We start from the raw sequence: 16,806 nt of genomic DNA on the forward strand, positions 1-16,806 counted from the left end.
GTGGTCCAAACCGAGAACGATTGGCACTGCGGTGTGAACGGGATTCCGTCTGAGTTGCCCTGGTTGGTGTTGATCACGCTCCACCTTCCACCGGGAAACCTGCAAGCAAGCCTCGCACCACCACTGGGGTAGTGGGGGCCCTCCGACGATCAAGTCAGAGGAGATTGGAGGAGAAGGAGAGGCGATAATAGCAAGTAAGAGAACGCTCTGGGAGATGTTGCTTACCCTCCCCCTGCTCCCCCCAGCCGCATATATACCAGGCTGGGGGATCTCTCAGGGGGGTTCGTCATCGTGGGGCACGATGGAGCGGCCACTGACATGGCCGTTACAGGGCGTCGTAGGGCAGCGCTGGGTACGGCCATGACAGGGCGTAGTGGAGTTCCGCTTTGTACGGCTGTTACAGGAGATCGTGGAGCAGCATCGGATACAGCCGTTGCAGGGAGTAGTGGAGCAGGAGGCCGCGGCGTGCCTCTGGGGAATAGCTTGTCATTGTCAAGAGATGATCAAGGGGCTGCCATGGTCTTCCTGGGCGCGCGTGCCGGTCACGTGGGGCATGGTGGCTAAGTTCCCCCGTAACACAGGGGATCGTGGAGCAGCGCCGGATACAACCGTTGCAGAGTAGTGGAGCAGGGGGCCGTGACGTGCCTCTGGGGAATAGCCTGTCGTTGTCGAGAGATATCCGACTCTGGGTCGGATTGCTGGATCGAGGGGCAGCCAACTCGGGGTCGGGCTGCGGAGCCGAAGATGTCCGACTCGGGGTCGAATTGCTGGATCAAGGGACAGCCGACTCGGGGTCGGGCTGCGGAGCCGAAGATGTCCGACTCGGGGTCGGATTGCTGGATCAAGGGACAGCCGACTCGGGGTCGGGCTGCGGAGCCGAAGATATCCGACTCGGGGTCGGATTGCTGGATCAAAGGGACTGTCGTAGTCTTCCTGGGCGCGCGTGCCGGTCACGTGGGGCATGGTGGCTAGGTTCCCCCGTAACAGTAGCCCCCCACTTCCGAGCCTGGAACCAGAAGGGGAACGGGTGAAGGGAGTGATGCTTCGAGATTGCCGCCATCCCTCGGAAAGGCGCGCGCGCTTCGAGCTCCCCGCCTTCTTTATGGCGTATGGCGGTTGTCACTGACCTGGCAGTCTGTGGATTTCGGCGGACATCCTTCCTTAATGGCGTCGATTCGCCTTTGGGGCGCGAGCGACCCTTCGGCAGCCAGGCGTCCTCTGGCGTCACCGAGGCGTCACCCGCCTTTCCGCCTATTTAACCGGGGGCCCTCCCCCGTCCGCTCTTCTCTTCACAGGCATCTTCGAGTTTCTCCCTTGTGCTGCTGTCATTGCCGTCGGACTGTTCGCTCGCTCCTCCTTTGACGCTCTCGGAGCCGTTCTTCCTTCCCTTCCGGTGAGTTGCCCCATTCTTCAATTTAGGGCTCTCCATACTTTCTCCTTCTGTATTAGTGTACTCCAATCGTTCCGGTCCTTTCCCCCTTCTTGACCCCGTCCTGACCGTAGATTCACTGGCCATTAGGTATGGACGAAGTAAGAGCGGACCGCATTCAGTCGGAGCTGGCCTCCGAAGACTTAGATAGGTTCGTGGCTCGATACCACCTTCCCGAGGCCTGCAACGTTACGCTTCCGGGGCCTGAGGAGAGGATGTCCCATCCGCCTCCAGGGAAGGTCGCCATCAATGAGGGCATCCTTCAGGCCGGGTTCCGCTTTCCCCCCTCGGACTTAGTCGTGCAGGTGCTCCGGGGTTTAAGAGTGGCGCCGACGCAACTGGTGCCGAACTCATGGCACGCCCTGACGGCCTTCCAGGTTCTCTGCCGCATGCACGAGGTCCCCGCCACCCTGAATGTCTTTTGGGAATGCTATGGCCTGAACGGCCACCCCCAGGACAGAGGGTGGTGGTGCTTTGCGGCGCGGCGAGGGTGCGGCCTCGTCAAGGAGGCTCCTTCCTCCATTCACGGCTGGAAGGGGCATTTCTTTTTCGTTGACGCAGATCCCTCTTGGGGAATCAGGGCAACCTGGGAGACGCCGATGAAGTCCCCGATCGGCCTATCGAGGTTGTCGAGGGAGGAATCCAATGGCGTCGCCGTCTTGAAGGGGTTGGTTGCCGAGGGCCGGCTCCCCCCGGTGGCTCGCCTTATTTCCGAGGATACCTTGGTGAACGTCGGTCTGAGCTCGGTCCCCGCTGACCGTGAGCCCGCCACCATTTCTTTTTTAGCTCCTTTCTCCTCTTTCGTCTCGTTCTTTCCTTCAGTTTCTCAGCCTCCGACCACCTCGTCCTTTTTGCAGAGATCGACGACGTCATGCGGTCGGACAAGGCAACGGCTGTTGGTAGGACGTCCCTACTGGAAGCGGTCCGGAGGAAGAAACGAGCTCCTCCGAGCGGGGCCCCACCGGCGAAGAAGTCCCGCCGGCAGGCGACTCCGACGCCGACAGACGGGTTCGGACCCATCGATCAGGGGGACGCCGCGGGCTCGGACCGACAGCTGGCGCTGTATCAGCCCTCCGGTGGTGAGACTGCCGTTATTCCGGAGGTGTCATCCGAGCGCGCTCGAGATGGACGGGTTGAACGCGATCGGTCCCCAGCCCGGCCTTCGACTCGGTCGGCTTCGGATGACACGAGAAGGAGGGACGCGCCGAGGCCCCGACCGAGCGGGACCCTGTCGATTCCTGGAGCGGCCCCCGCCCCGAGCACGATCAGCATGACTCTCCCCCAAGCGATGGGTAAGGGTAAGGCTGCAGAACCACCGTCCGGCTCCGGGGAGAAGTCGGGGTCAGCCTTCACTTTCGCCGGTGCCCGAAACCTCATCGAAACGGTGCTGCTGGAGAGTGATCGTAGGCGGGTCCGGGAGATGGGGATTTCTGACGTCGGAGCTGCCAGCTGCGTCTGTCTCATGTCGGTGAGTGTTCTTTTGGTCGCTTCCGCCATTTATAGGCTCTGTTGGTCCCCACCTGACGCTCTCATTTTTCCTATCTTTTAGCTCGTCCAGTACATGATTCGTCTGGAGGAGAGCCACGAGGAACAGGCGAGGCTTCTGGCGAGGGCCGAGAGCCGACTGAAAGCAGTAGAGGAGGGAGGCCAGGCTGCAGCGGGGAGGACGACCGGGGACCTCGAGACGAGGCTCCAGGTGGCTGAAGAGCGGGTACTCGGTTTCGCCGCCCTCGAGAGGCAACTGTTGGAGACTCAGGAGCAACTCAGGGTTGCCTCGGGTCTCGAGGGCGAGATCAGGAAGGCGGAGGAGCGGGCCGAAAAGCAGTCCCGGAAGGTTGCCGACTACCGGGAGAGGTGGGAGAAGGCCCAGCGATCAGCCGACAATGCCCGCAACCGAACTCGGTCTCTTGAAGCCAAGCTGGGCGAATTGGAGTCGGCCTTGGAGAAGTCCCGCGCGAGCGACCAGGAGCTTCATTCACGCCTGGAGGAGGCTGAGGCTGCTCGCATTGCTGCCGAGGCGAAGCACAAGGAGGCTCAGGCTGATCTGCTGAGGGTCTCCTCCGAGGCGGACGACCGGATTGTGGCGAAGGTCTTGGAGGCAAAAGCTCAGATTATGGAGCGAGCAGAGGCGGCGCTGGCCGAGAAGAGTGCGGAGATCGGGCGTCAGGCGGTACAGGCTTATCGTCAGTCCGCCGAGTACACCCGTGACATGTCGGAGCCGGTACGGGCCTATCGTCAGTCTGACGAGTTCATCCGTGACATGTCGGACGCGGGGTCCAACTCCTTTGTCTTAAGCTTCGAGGAAGGCCTGGCAAGGGTGTCGGCTAAGTACCCCAAAATTGACCTGAGTGGGATCTCCCTTCTCGACTCCCCTCCAGCGCCATTGCCTGCTGATCCTCCAACCGTCTCCCTACCCCTTGCAGACGTGCCGGGCGTTCCCGATCCAGGGGTTCCTCCAAGCTGACCCTCTGTACCTTTCTTTGTTCTTTTCTTTGTATGTTGGCGTTTTGCCAGGTTGTATGGGTCTCGGCCCTGAAACAATGAAAGTTAATGCAAGTAGAATGTTTCTTCATTTCACTTTCGTCCTTCCTCTTTTTAACTCTTGTTAGCGTCTCGCGGACTCCTGACTCTTGAAGTTTTTCCGGCGCTAGGCCAGGCATCCGAGGGTTAGACCTCAGGAAATTTTTCCGGCGCTAAGCCAGGCATCCGAGGGTTAGGCCTCAGAAAATTCTTCCGGCGCTAAGCCAGGCATCCGAGGGTTAGGCCTCAGGAAATTCTTCCGGCGCTAAGCCAGGCATCCGAGGGTTAGGCCTCAGGAAATTCTTCCGGCGCTAAGCCAGGCATCCGAGGGTTAGGCCTCAGGAAATTCTTCCGGCGCTAGGCCAGGCATCCGAGGGTTAGGCCTCAGGAAATTCTTCCGGCACTAGCCCAGGCATCCGAGGGTTAGGCCTCAGGAAATTCTTCCGGCACTAGGCCAGGCATCCGAGGGTTAGGCCTCAGGAAATTCTTCCGGCGCTAGGCCAGGCATCCGAAGGTTAGGCCTCAGGAAATTCTTCCGGCGCTAGGCCAGGCATCCGAGGGTTAGGCCTCAGGAAATTCTTCCGGCGCTAAGCCAGGCATCCGAGGGTTAGGCCTCAGGAAATTCTTCCGGCACTAGGCCAGGCATCCGAGGATTAGGCCTCAGAAAATTCTTCCGGCACTAGGCCAGGCATCCGAGGGTTAGGCCTCAGGAAATTCTTCCGGCACTTGGCCAGGCATCCGAGGGTTAGGCCTCAGGAAATTCCGCTCGTTGGTCGGCCAAGGCTGGCGCAAGCCGAGGCGACCGGTCGGGGCTTCAGGCTAGTCTGCTCCCGGGATGGTCATCGGGTTAGCCTGGCATCCGAGAGCCGAGCCTCGGGAAATTCCGCTCGTTGGTCGGCCAAGGCTGGCGCAAGCCGAGGCGACCGGTCGGGGCTTCATACTGTTACGGGGGAACCTAGCCACCATGCCCCACGTGACCGGCACGCGCGCCCAGGAAGACTACGGCAGTCCCTTTGATCCAGCAATCCGACCCCGAGTCGGATATCTTCGGCTCCGCAGCCCGACCCCGAGTCGGCTGTCCCTTGATCCAGCAATCCGACCCCGAGTCGGACATCTTCAGCTCCGCAGCCCGACCCCGAGTCGGCTGTCCCTTGATCCAGCAATTCGACCCCGAGTCGGACATCTTCGGCTCCGCAGCCCGACCCCGAGTTGGCTGCCCCTCGATCCAGCAATCCGACCCAGAGTCGGATATCTCTCGACAACGACAGGCTATTCCCCAGAGGCACGTCACGGCCCCCTGCTCCACTACTCTGCAACGGTTGTATCCGGCGCTGCTCCACGATCCTCTGTAACAGCCGTACGAAGCGGAACTCCACTACGCCCTGTCATGGCCGTACCCAGCGCTGCCCCACGACGCCCTGTAACGGCCATGTCAGTGGCAACTCCATCGTGCCCCACGATGACGAACCCCCCGGAAAGACCCCCCAGCCTGGTATATATGCGGCTGGGGGGAGAAGGGGGGGTAAGCAAGATCTTCCAGAGCATTCTCTTACTTGCTACTACTATCTTTCCTTCTCCTTCAATCTCCTCTGACTTGATCGTCGGAGGGCCCCCACTACCCCAGTGGTGGTGCGAGGCTTGCTTGCAGGTCTCCCGGTGGAAGGTGGAGCGCAACCAACTCCAACCGAGGCAACTCAAACGGAACCCCGTTCACACCGCTGTGCCAATCGTTCTCGGTTTGGACCACCAGCAACAGTTACTCTACAGAAACTACAGCTGGGTGTAGATCTCGTTTCCATGGCTACAGTTTTTCATAATGAAACCTTTGTGGCAATCCTGTTTTACTCTGCTGAAACTGTTTGATGATTATGATTACTCTGCAGCAACTGTAGTTGGGTGTAGATCTCGTTTCAATGGCTATAGTTTTTCATAATGAAACCTTTGTGGCAATCCTACTTGAAAGAACCTAGAGCTTTCTAAGATCAACTTCCCCAATATATAGTCTCTCATCTAAACATTTCGACGTTACTTAGCTTTTAGTTTAGCCTTCCTAATTCTGTATAACGTTTCGATGCTCTCAGCTTTCCCTCGGTACTTCTGAAACATAAATTCTCACACTTCTCTTTTTTTTTCTTTTTTTTCTTTTTTTTTCTATTTTTTGGCAAAACGGCATATCATTTCCAATGAATCAAGATTGAATACATCCTGCCAGGTCAAGAGAGAGTAAACTAAGCAACGACTGGGGAACGCCTGCTAGACTAGTCCAGATGACGTCCCCAGAATGATGAGCCATATATGAGGCGACCCAGTCTGCAGCTCTGTTCATCTCGCGATATACATGACCAATCTGGATAACTAACAACTCCTGAACCAGTCTGCGAGTATCCTGAATCAAACGGTGGCCGTCGCCATATCCCGAATTCTCACACTTCTTTGATGAGTCCCAAGTCCTGAATTTGTGGAAGTGGATGGTGAAATGCACAGCATGTACTTGCGATATTTAAAATTTTGAATGAAAATGGGAATAATCTTCTACTTATCTTAAATCACTTTGAAAGATCGCACCTTCTAATCTTTAGACTCAACTAATTAAGTTTCAAATTCTGGCTACCAAGGAAACAAAGTTTTGACACAATTCAACTATTCTGGAAACCAAGGATTGCCACAAATGTTTCATTATGACGACGTCCTCTTCTCTCCTCGATCGATGACGGCGTCGTCTTCTCTCCTCCTCTCCTGCTAGGGTTAGGGTTAGGGTTAGGAGGACCTGATGGAGATCGAATGGGTGGTCAGATAGATCAGGGTCCGTAGGAGAGGAAAGACAAGGGCTCTCGGGGTTTATAAAGTCTTGAGGGAAAAAGGTTGTTTTGATTGGTCTGGCCGACCGGTTTGAACCAACCTTCGGGTTCGGGCTTTCGAGAAAAGATCGGACCGGCTCGATGGTGAACGGGAGTTTGGGCCGAGCAAAGCCAACTCGTACATGCCAATAAACGACAGTGGCTCTTAGCCGGGAATTTGCGATTATAGTTTTTTTGGCTCCATTTTTTTTCCTGCTCCTCCTCTTCGATGGCCATGGCAACCTTGACCGCTACGCTATCTCTTGTAGGTGAGTTTCTCGTCCTCTTTTTCTTGTTTGTTGAGGTCTATAAGCTTCTCCCGATTTGGTATTGTTCGATCGGATCCTAAGGTGGCTTCGATGTTTCGTTCCTTTTGTATTTTCTTCGAGTTCTCTCTCCACCAATCGATCGAACTAGAAAGATCCGACTTTTAAGAACTTTGGTGACTGAAATCCTGTAGAAGATCATCGGCAAAATTACCCGATGGCAAAAAAAAGTCGGGACTATTGCATTCTCGCGTAGAATCTTCGGACGTTTTCTGAATTCGGCAATCTTGCCAGATGATCGTGGGAGCTATAAAACCATTTTCCATGTTCTTCAAGCTGTCTGGCCTTAGCTTGTAGAAGTTTCACACCGAAACTCCTTACCACCAAGTTGTTCTTTCAATCTTCAAGCCTCCCGCGTGCCCAAGAAATAACAGAAGCAAAACAAAGTGTGTATTTATACGTCTTAGATTTTTCATATTTTTGAGTGTTTGAATAGTTGAATTGTGTCAAAACTTTGTTTCCTTGGCATGCCTCTGGTGAGCTGAAACAAAAATCTTGGGGGCCAATACGACGTGCACCACCACCCCACCAGGTAAATCAACCCAATCGATGTACCCTAATTAGATCCCTTTTATCAGGGATTGGTTGTTTATTTTCCTGCAAAACTTCCCCCTTGAATGGCCTGATCTTGCCATGGACCGACAGGTTTTCTTTCTATTTTTCGATATTAACGTATCAAGAGATTGCCTTCTTACAATATGTATAATGAACCCAGAATATGAACCTATACAATTACTATACAAATTTCTATATTATACAAAAAGTCTTCCAATTTGTGTGTAGCCAGAATTTGTAACTTAATTAGTCGAGTCTAAATATTAGAAGGTGCGATCTTTTAAAGTAATTTAAGACAAGTAGAAGATTATTTCCATTTTCATTCAAAATTTTAAATATCGCAAGTACATGCTGTGCATTTTACCATCCACTTCCACAAATTCAGGACTTGGGACTCATCAAAGAAGTGTGAGAATTCGGGATATGGCGATGACCATCCTTTGATTCGGGATACTCGCAGACTGGTTCAGGAGTTGTTAGTTGTCCAGATTGGTCATGTGTATCGCGAGATGAACAGAGCTACAGACTGGGTCGCCTCATATGTGGCTCGTCATTCTGGGGACGTCATCTGGACTAGTCGAGTAGGCGTTCCCCAGTCGTTGCTTAGTTTACTCTCTCTTGACCTGGTAGGATGTATTCAATCTTGATTCAATGGAAAATGATATGCCGTTTTGACAAAAAAAAAAAAGAAGTGTGAGAATTTATGTTTCAGAAGTACCGGGGGAAAGCTGAGAGCATCGAAACGTTATACAAAATTAGGAAGGCTAAACTAAAAGCTAAGTAACGTCGAAATGTTTAGATGAGAGACTATATGTTGGGGAAGTTGATCTTAGAAAGCTCTAGGTTCTTTCAAGTTGATTGCTACAAAGGTTTCATTATGAAAAACTATAGCCATGGAAACGAGATCTACACCCAACTACAGTTTCTGCAGAGTAAAACAGGATTGCCACAAAGGTTTCATTATGAAAAACTATAGCCATGAAAACGAGATCTACACCCAGCTGTAGTTTCTGTAGAGTAACCATAATCATCAAACAGTTTCTGCAGAGTAAAACAGGATTGCCACAAAGGTTTCATTATGACGGCGTCGTCTTCTCTCCTCCATCGATGATGGCGTCGTCTTCTCTCCTCCTCTCCTGCTAGGGTTAGGGTTAGGAGGACCTGATGGAGATCGAATGGGTGGTCAGATAGATCAGGGTCCGAAGGAGGAGAAAAACAAGGGTTCTCGGGGTTTATAAAGTCTTGAGGGGAAAGGTTGGTTTGATTGGTCTGGCCGAGCGGTTCGAACCAACATTCGAGTTCGGGCTTTCTAGAAAAGATCGGACCGGCTCGACGGAGAACGGAAGTTTGGGCCAAGCGAAGCCAGCTCGTATATGCCAATAAACGAGGGTGGCTCTTAGCCAGAAATTTGCGATTATAGTTTTTTTGGCTCCATTTTTTTCCTGTTCCTCCCCTTCGATGGCCATGGTGACCTTGACCGCTACGCTATCTCTTGTAGGTGAGTTTCTCATTATCTTTTTCTTGTTTGTTGAGGTCTAAAAGCTTCTTCCGATTTGGTATTGTTCGATCAGATCCTAAGGTGGCTTCGATGTTTCGTTCCTTTTGTATTTTCTTGGAGTTCTCTCTCCACCAACCGAAACTCCTTTCCGCCAAGTTGCTCTTTCAATCTTCAAGCCTCCCTCGTGCCCAAGAAATTACAGAAGCAAAACAAAGTATATACGTCTTAGATTTTTCATATTTGTAAGTGATTGAATAGTTGAATTGTGTCAAAACCTTGTTTCCTTGGCATGCCTCTAGTGAGCTGAAACAATAATCTTGGGGCCAATACGACATGTGCACCACCACCACGAAGTAGATCAACCCTATTGATGTACCCTAATTAGATCCCTTTTATCAGGGATTGGTTGTTTATTTTCCTGCAAAACTTCCTCCGTGAATGGCCTAATCTTGCCATGGACCAACAGGTTTTCTTTCTATTTTTCGACATTAACGTATCAAGAGATTGCCTTCTTACAACATGTACGATGAACCCAGAATATGAACCTATACAATTACTATACAAATTTCTATATTATACAGAAAGTCTTCCAATTTGTAGGTAGCCGGAATTTGAAACTTAACTAGTTAAGTCTAAAGATTGGAAGGTGCGATCTTTTAAAGTGATTTAAGATAAATAGAAGATTATTCCCATTTTCATTCAAAATTTTAAATATCGCAAGTACATGCTGTGCATTTCACCATCCACTTCCACAAATTCAGAACTTGGGACTCATCAAAGAACTGTGAGAATTCGGGATATGGCGACGGCCACCCTTTGATTCGGGATACTTGCAAACTGGTTTAGGAGTTGTTAGTTGTCCAGATTGGTCATGTGTATCACGAGGTGAATAGAGCTGCAGACTGGGTCGCCTCATATGTGGCTCGTCATTCTGGGGACGTCATCTGGACTAGTCTAGCAGGCGTTCCCCAGTCGTTGCTTAGTTTACTCTCTCTTGACCTTGCAGGATGTATTCAATCTTGATTCATTGGAAATGATATGCCGTTTTGACAAAAAAAGAAAAAAAAAAGAGAGAAGTGTGAGAATTTATGTTTCAGAAGTACCGAGGGAAAGCTGAGAGCATCGAAACATTATACAGAATTAGGAAGGCTAAACTAAAAGCTAAGTAACGTCGAAATGTTTAGATGAGAGACTATATATTGGGGAAGTTGATCTTAGAAAGCTCTAGGTTCTTTCAAGCAGGATTGCCACAAAGGTTTCATTATGAAAAACTATAGCCATTGAAACGAGATCTACACCCAACTCCAGTTTCTGCAGAGTAATCGTAATCATCAAACAGTTTCAGCAGAGTAAAACAGGATTGCCACAAAGGTTTCATTATGAAAAACTGTAGCCATGAAAACGAGATCTACACCCAGCTGTAGTTTCTGTAGAGTAACCATAATCATCAAACAGTTTATGCAGAGTAAAACAGGATTGCCACAAATGTTTCATTATGACGGCGTCGTCTTCTCTCCTCCATCGATGACGGCGTCGTCTTCTCTCCTCCTCTCCTGCTAGGGTTATTGATAGTCAACTTTAAAGACCACGCAATAGCACGTATCTGGTAGGATAGTGATTACGGGTATCGATCCACAGGGATTGGGTTATAGTTGTTTTTCTTTTAAAAAAATAAAATATTTAAAAAGGAAGAGTTGGTGAAGAAAATTAAACTAAGCAATCTAATAAAAGAAAATGCAATTAAAAGAATATCAGTTTAGGAGAACCTAGGGCAAGGAATTCACCACTAACATCGAAACAAGGGTTATTTATATTTTAATTTATTCTTGGATTATCATGCAAATTGGCTACAAGCCTAATAAGCATTTAAGTAAAAATTCACAAAAGTAATTTGGGCATAATCCATCTTCAGTTAGCATGAAATGTCTACCCTAATCTAAGGTGGCAGCACATCGCATCTTTCCTAAGCATGGACTATCTTATATTTACTTAGTGATCATGAAGAACAGTTGTATGAACATCATACTTAAAATCACAGAAATTAAATATGATTCAAAAGAAGATATCCATTAAAAACATTAAGTTCATACAACCCCAAGAATATAAAATCAAATATAAAACCCATGTCCCTGTGTTAGGGCTGCATCCAGCCCTAGAGAAGAAATCAGCCTTCCATGAAGTTGTGGGCGGCAGCAGCAGCACAGCAGCGGGCTCCCATCCCTTTCTTCTCTTTTCTGATTCCTTCCTCCCTTTCTCTCCTCCTTATTTTTTTATTTCTCTGGTACTCGGCCTGCGAGGAGATGAGATGCCATGGGATCCGTCTCAACCCCCTTTTATAGCTTCACCAGCGAAGAGATAAGGGTAGAGGAACGGCTGCCGCGTGCGTAGAGGATTTGGACGATGGAGGATAAAGATTGGAGCCGATTCGGAAGTTGTTATGCTGCTGTGAGGAAGAAACCGACGCTGCTTTCACGCGGAGGAGATGCGTCTTGCTGGGATCTTGTGCCGATCTTCGAATGCGTTGGAGTTGTTGGACAGCTGAGAGGTGATCTGGAAGTTGGGATGGCTGGGAGCGCACGGAAGAAAGTGATCCGTGGGACGTTGGGCTGTTCCATGAGATCCGGAAGAAGAGGAAGCTGTTTGACTTCCTTCGGCTGGGCACAGGGGAACGTTTGGGATATTCATCCGATTGGGATCAGGGGATTCGGAGGTTGGGAGGATGAAGCAGAATGCGGTTGAAGCTTGGAGTTGGTTGGGAGATACTTCGGAAGGAGAATGCTTGGATGATGATGATCCGGAAGAGAAGGGATGAACTCGGAACAGGGGAGGATACGGTTTGAGAACGAATCGGAAGAGGAAATGAAGTTGGGAGCGTTTGAAGAAGCTGGAAGGTTGACGATGCTGTTCACGGTTGGAAAATCGCGTGGACGAACAGCTGGGAGGATGGAATCGAATCCATGCGGCTGATGGAAGGGATGAAGTCGGGATGAGCTGGGGGATCTGGATCTTATCCGTGGAAGATGGAGTCAATTCCGGACGGGAAAAAAAACGGATTCATGAGCTGATTGTTGCTGTTTCGAAACAGGAGATTTATCCGAGATGATGGAGTTGGGATCACGGAAGAAGATGCGGGAAACAGGGGATTCGGGAGCTGTGGATAGACTCGGGAGGTTGACGCTGGGAGCAGGGAATGGTTGAAGGCCATCGCGAACGGGAGGATGGTTGTTTCGGTTGAAGTTAATCACGGGAAAGATGGGAGACCCTATAATGTTTTATATGTGTCTAAGTGCATGTAATTCAAAAGACCCTATAATGCTGGATTTTAGCCCAATGCCCGGTAGTTCGAGCTCAACAAATCCTTAGCGTCTCATCTGAGCCTCACGTCGCCCGTCATCCGCATGCAATCCATATCACTGTAACCACATGTTTTAGCTAGCACAAATGCCTGCATCGTGGAGCTTCCTAGCATCATCAAAACCGTCCATGTGGCTTTCCAAGCATCATGGCATATCCTCCAAGGGACCTAAGCCAAACCGGCTCTTCAATTCAAGCCACATCTCATTCATGGTTTCGGATTCCCCTGTTTCAAGAATATTCAGCTGCATTCCTTTCTTCCCATCATTCATCTATACTCAAAACATCAACGACAGCAAAGGGAAGAAGCCAAACCGTTTGCATTCCACTTCAGCAATCCCCCATCCGCTCGAGCACGCATCCGTGAACGTCCATGGCAGCATGAAACCAAGACGTTTCCCCTGTTTCCTCCCAGCTCATCCACGCATTCCAGCAGACAAATCCTTAGCGATTCGACTTCCTTCATCCCGTATCTCAAGCAACCACGGATCATCTCCAAGCCACGAAGTCTTGCATTCAAATCTAACATCAATGTCTACGGTTGCTCAAATTCTGCAACGTTCCCAGCCGAGGAGTCCCAAGCCATGTCTCTTCCGCTCCCAGTTCCTAAGCGTCCACAACGCATCCTTCGGTCTTCCCAGCCACACTGCTGAAGGTGTCTATAAAAGGAACTCAAGAGAGAGGAGCAGGAGATCATGGGGTGGAGGTAGAACCAGCCGACGGAAGAAGAAGAGGTTAGCAGCCGACGGATCTAAGGGGGATCCATCCGGAGCATCTCCTCTTCCAATCTAGGTAGCCGACGGAAGAAGAAGAGGACAGCTAGCCATGCGACGAAGGAGGAAGAGGCCAAGGGAGGATCTACCAGCGGAGCATCTCCTCTTCCAATCAATCCTCTCAGCCGGGCAAGAGAGGAGGAGAGCCCACGGGAGAAGAAGAAAGGAAACAGAGTACTCTGTTTCCTAATCGAAGAAAGAAAAAAAAAAGGGTTTATGTTTATTTTATTTATTCTATGCTAATCCCTTTTATAAAATTGCTTGCATCTTATATGGATAGCTAAATATCTTTTAGCTAAGGCTAAGGAAAAGCCTAGCATTTTCTTCATGTATTTCATTTAATCATCAATGGGATTTTAATGTTATTGATTTGATTTATGGTGCAGTAAATTTATAGAAATTATTTCAAACTTATATATTTTCTTTGATTTGTTATTTCCCCCGGGTATAACAGATGCTTAGAAATCCCTGTAGTTTAAAATAGAATTACTGTAATGCTGCCCATAAAAACTAAATCTATTTTATTATGATTAATAGATGATTTTAGGAAAGCATGATTAAGTGCTAGGCTGAATCCTAATGCCTTAGTTATATTTTTAAATCTGAATATTAGTAAGCCTTAAGTTTTTTTGTTCACTGTCAAATCCCTGTGGATTCGATCTCGGACTCACCGAGAATATTACTTTGCTACACCCTATACTAGGGGTATTCTACATTTAATTTTTCTTTTTAAAAGAGCAAGATTAAAATCGTAGCACCATGGCACGAGGTCGCTTCGAGAAACGAAAAGGTGCCGCCCCGTCTCCTCCCATTATAAACATCTCGAAACACGCGAAGCGCTGAAATAATTCAAAATTTCCTGGTTTATTCCAACAACAAAAACAACTACTTCCCGCGCTCGAGCTCGCGAGCGGCTCGAACTCGAAAGTCGGGGGTAGTGTTGGGGTAAAAATGAGCCATTTCAAGCCGCACCGATACATGACCGACACGTGTCCGGTCAGGCGCCCGACCTGGGAGCGCCCGACCAGGCGCCCAACCTGAGAGCGCCCGACCGGAAGGCATCCGAGCTGCCAGCCGTAGTCTTCTTTCTGTAGCCCGATCAAAGACCATACCCTACCACCGCCCTCGGCAATTAATGTGCATGGCCTCTGCAGACCTCCGGCTTACTCAACAATTAACGCACATCTCTGGTCTACTCAACCATTATCACGCATGGTCTCTGCAGATCTTCGGCCTACTCAACGATTAATGCACAGGGCTCCCGTTATCTACGGATCTCAACTCCCTCACGGCAAATCAGCTCGGCTGCGCCCCGTCAGCTATGACAACTCCCTGATTCCGGCCTCATCCCCTACGGCAAGGCATTAGTTCACATGATCGTGCACCATCTCCTGCGACGTGCTTAGTCATGCGGCAACCTCGCCCCGTCGCATCACAGGTAACCCAACGTCCCTCTATAAATGGAAAACTCCTCCGTCGAGGCTTTCCACTTCTGCTGCGGCGCTTCTCCTCGTAGCTCTTCTTTATCAGAACCGCATCTCTTTATACCTGTCAATCTCGAGATCGTTGCAATTGGCCCCATAGAGGTCATAACCTAGTGCATAATCGCCGGGATTCAAGAGGCGGCCGAGATGGGTTCGGACTGTGAAGATGCTGTCGTTCTTTCCGAAATCAGACACCCGGGCCACCTGGGCATAAGCCAGGGAGTACCTCGACCCGCCGACGGTGACCTCCGAGGACTCCACCTCGACGTCGAGCACGATGTACTCCACGAGCTGGCGGCTGGAGAGCAGGGCCCTGAAAGGGGCCCTCCAGTACCGGCTGGCATCGAGAAAGGCGGAGCGGAGGGTGAAGGGGTCGAGGAGGGCAACGGAGTCGGAGATCTTGGTGCAAATGACGAGGGGGCCGAGGTTGCCGAGGGCCTGGGCGGCCTTGGGAGGGAGACAGATGAGGTCCTCGCGGCAGATGGGGCAGATCTCGACGGAGAAGGTGTGCTTGTAGTTGTAGATGTTGCTCTTGGGGTCGTGGGAGACGAGCTGCTTATCGGAGCCGGAGCCGGAGCCGGAGCCGGAGCGGACGGGGACGACGCCGGAGATGAACTCGACGAACTTGACGGCGTGGGAGCGGCTGCCGAAGAAGAAGTCCAGACCACGGTCGGCCTCGGCGCTACGGAGGGCGTCGGTGTCGGCCCTGTGGCGGAGGATGAGCTGCTCGAGGAAGAAGAAGGTGCGGCGGTGGGCGACATGCTGGCAGAGCTTGACGGCGGCGGACCACTGGTCGGGGTTGGCCTGGGCACGGGAGCAGTTAGGGCAGAGACGGTCGTGGACGGTGAACTCGACGAGGTGGGACTGCTCGAGGATGGCGCCGTGGAGGGCCTCGCGCTGGACGCGGAGCTTGAGGCGGAGGCGCTTGGAGTGGGGCTCGGTCCAGACGAACTCGGCGTGGACGAAGCGGACGAGACGGGTAAGGGACTCGAGGTGTTGGAGGCAGAAGGCGAGGAGCTCCTTGGACTCGAGATCGGAGCGGACCCAGGTGCCCGCGTGCTTGAGGTAGCTTCGGCACTCGGGGCAGTGGACGACGGTGGCGTGGCGGGGGAGGCCCTCGGTGATGTCGACGCGGGAGCAGATGCAGCGCACGCACATGTTGGCCGGGTTGGGAGCCATCGGCACGCCGCAGATGCAGCACAGCACCGTCCCCAACGTCTGCGCCGGCACGAACATCCCCGACGCCCCCAGCTCCATCGATGACGGCGTCGTCTTCTCTCCTGCTCTCCTGCTAGGGTTAGGGTTAGGGTTAGGACCTGATGGAGATCGAATGGGTGGTCAGATAGATCAGGGTCCGGAGGAGGAGAAAAACAAAGGTTCTCGAGGTTTATAAAGTCTTGAGGGGAAAGGTTGGTTTGATTGGTCTGGCCGAGCGGTTCGAACCAACATTTGGGTTCAGGCTTTCGAGAAAAGACCGGACCGGCTCGACGGAGAACGGTAGTTTGGGCCGAGCGAAGCCAGCTCGTATATGCCAATAAACGAGGGTGGCTCTTAGCCGAGAATTTGCGATTATAGTTTTTTTGGCTCCATTTTTTTCCTGTTCCTCCCCTTTGATGGCCATGGTGACCTTGACCGCTACGCTATCTCTTGTAGGTGAGTTTCTCGTTCTCTTTTTCTTGTTTGTTGAGGTCTAAAAGCTTCTTCCGATTTGGTATTGTTCGATCGGATCCTAAGGTGGCTTCGATGTTTCGTTCCTTTTGTATTTTCTTGAAATTCTCTCTCCACCAACCGAAACTCCTTTCCACCAAGTTGCTCTTTCAATCTTCAAGCCTCCCTCGTGCCCAAGATATTACAGAAGCAAAACAAAGTGTATACGTCTTGGATTTTTCATATTTTTGAGTGATTGAATAGTTAAATTGTGTCAAAACCTTGCTTCCTTGGCATGCCTCTAGTGAGCTGAAACAATAATCTTGGGGGCCAATACGACATGTGCACCACCACCACCACCAGGTAGATCAACCCTATCGATG

General features: G+C 51.0%; 1 protein-coding gene across 1 annotated transcript; it reads right to left on the bottom strand.

Moving 5' to 3' along the window:
• Positions 1–14,777: 14,777 nt before the first annotated feature.
• LOC148714449 (uncharacterized) lies at positions 14,778–16,131 on the bottom strand. Its single transcript, XM_089929778.1, has one exon. It carries the CDS (start codon positions 16,031–16,033, stop codon positions 14,819–14,821), a length of 1,215 nt encoding a protein of 404 aa, XP_089785904.1. The 5' UTR covers positions 16,034–16,131; the 3' UTR covers positions 14,778–14,818.
• Between the last annotated feature and the right edge of the window lie 675 nt (positions 16,132–16,806).

This window comes from Phoenix dactylifera, chromosome 3 (assembly GCF_051530095.1).
Source record: "Phoenix dactylifera cultivar Ajwa chromosome 3, Ajwa_hap1_PhDact_Kaust_v1.1, whole genome shotgun sequence".
Classification (NCBI taxonomy): Eukaryota; Viridiplantae; Streptophyta; class Magnoliopsida; order Arecales; family Arecaceae; genus Phoenix; species Phoenix dactylifera.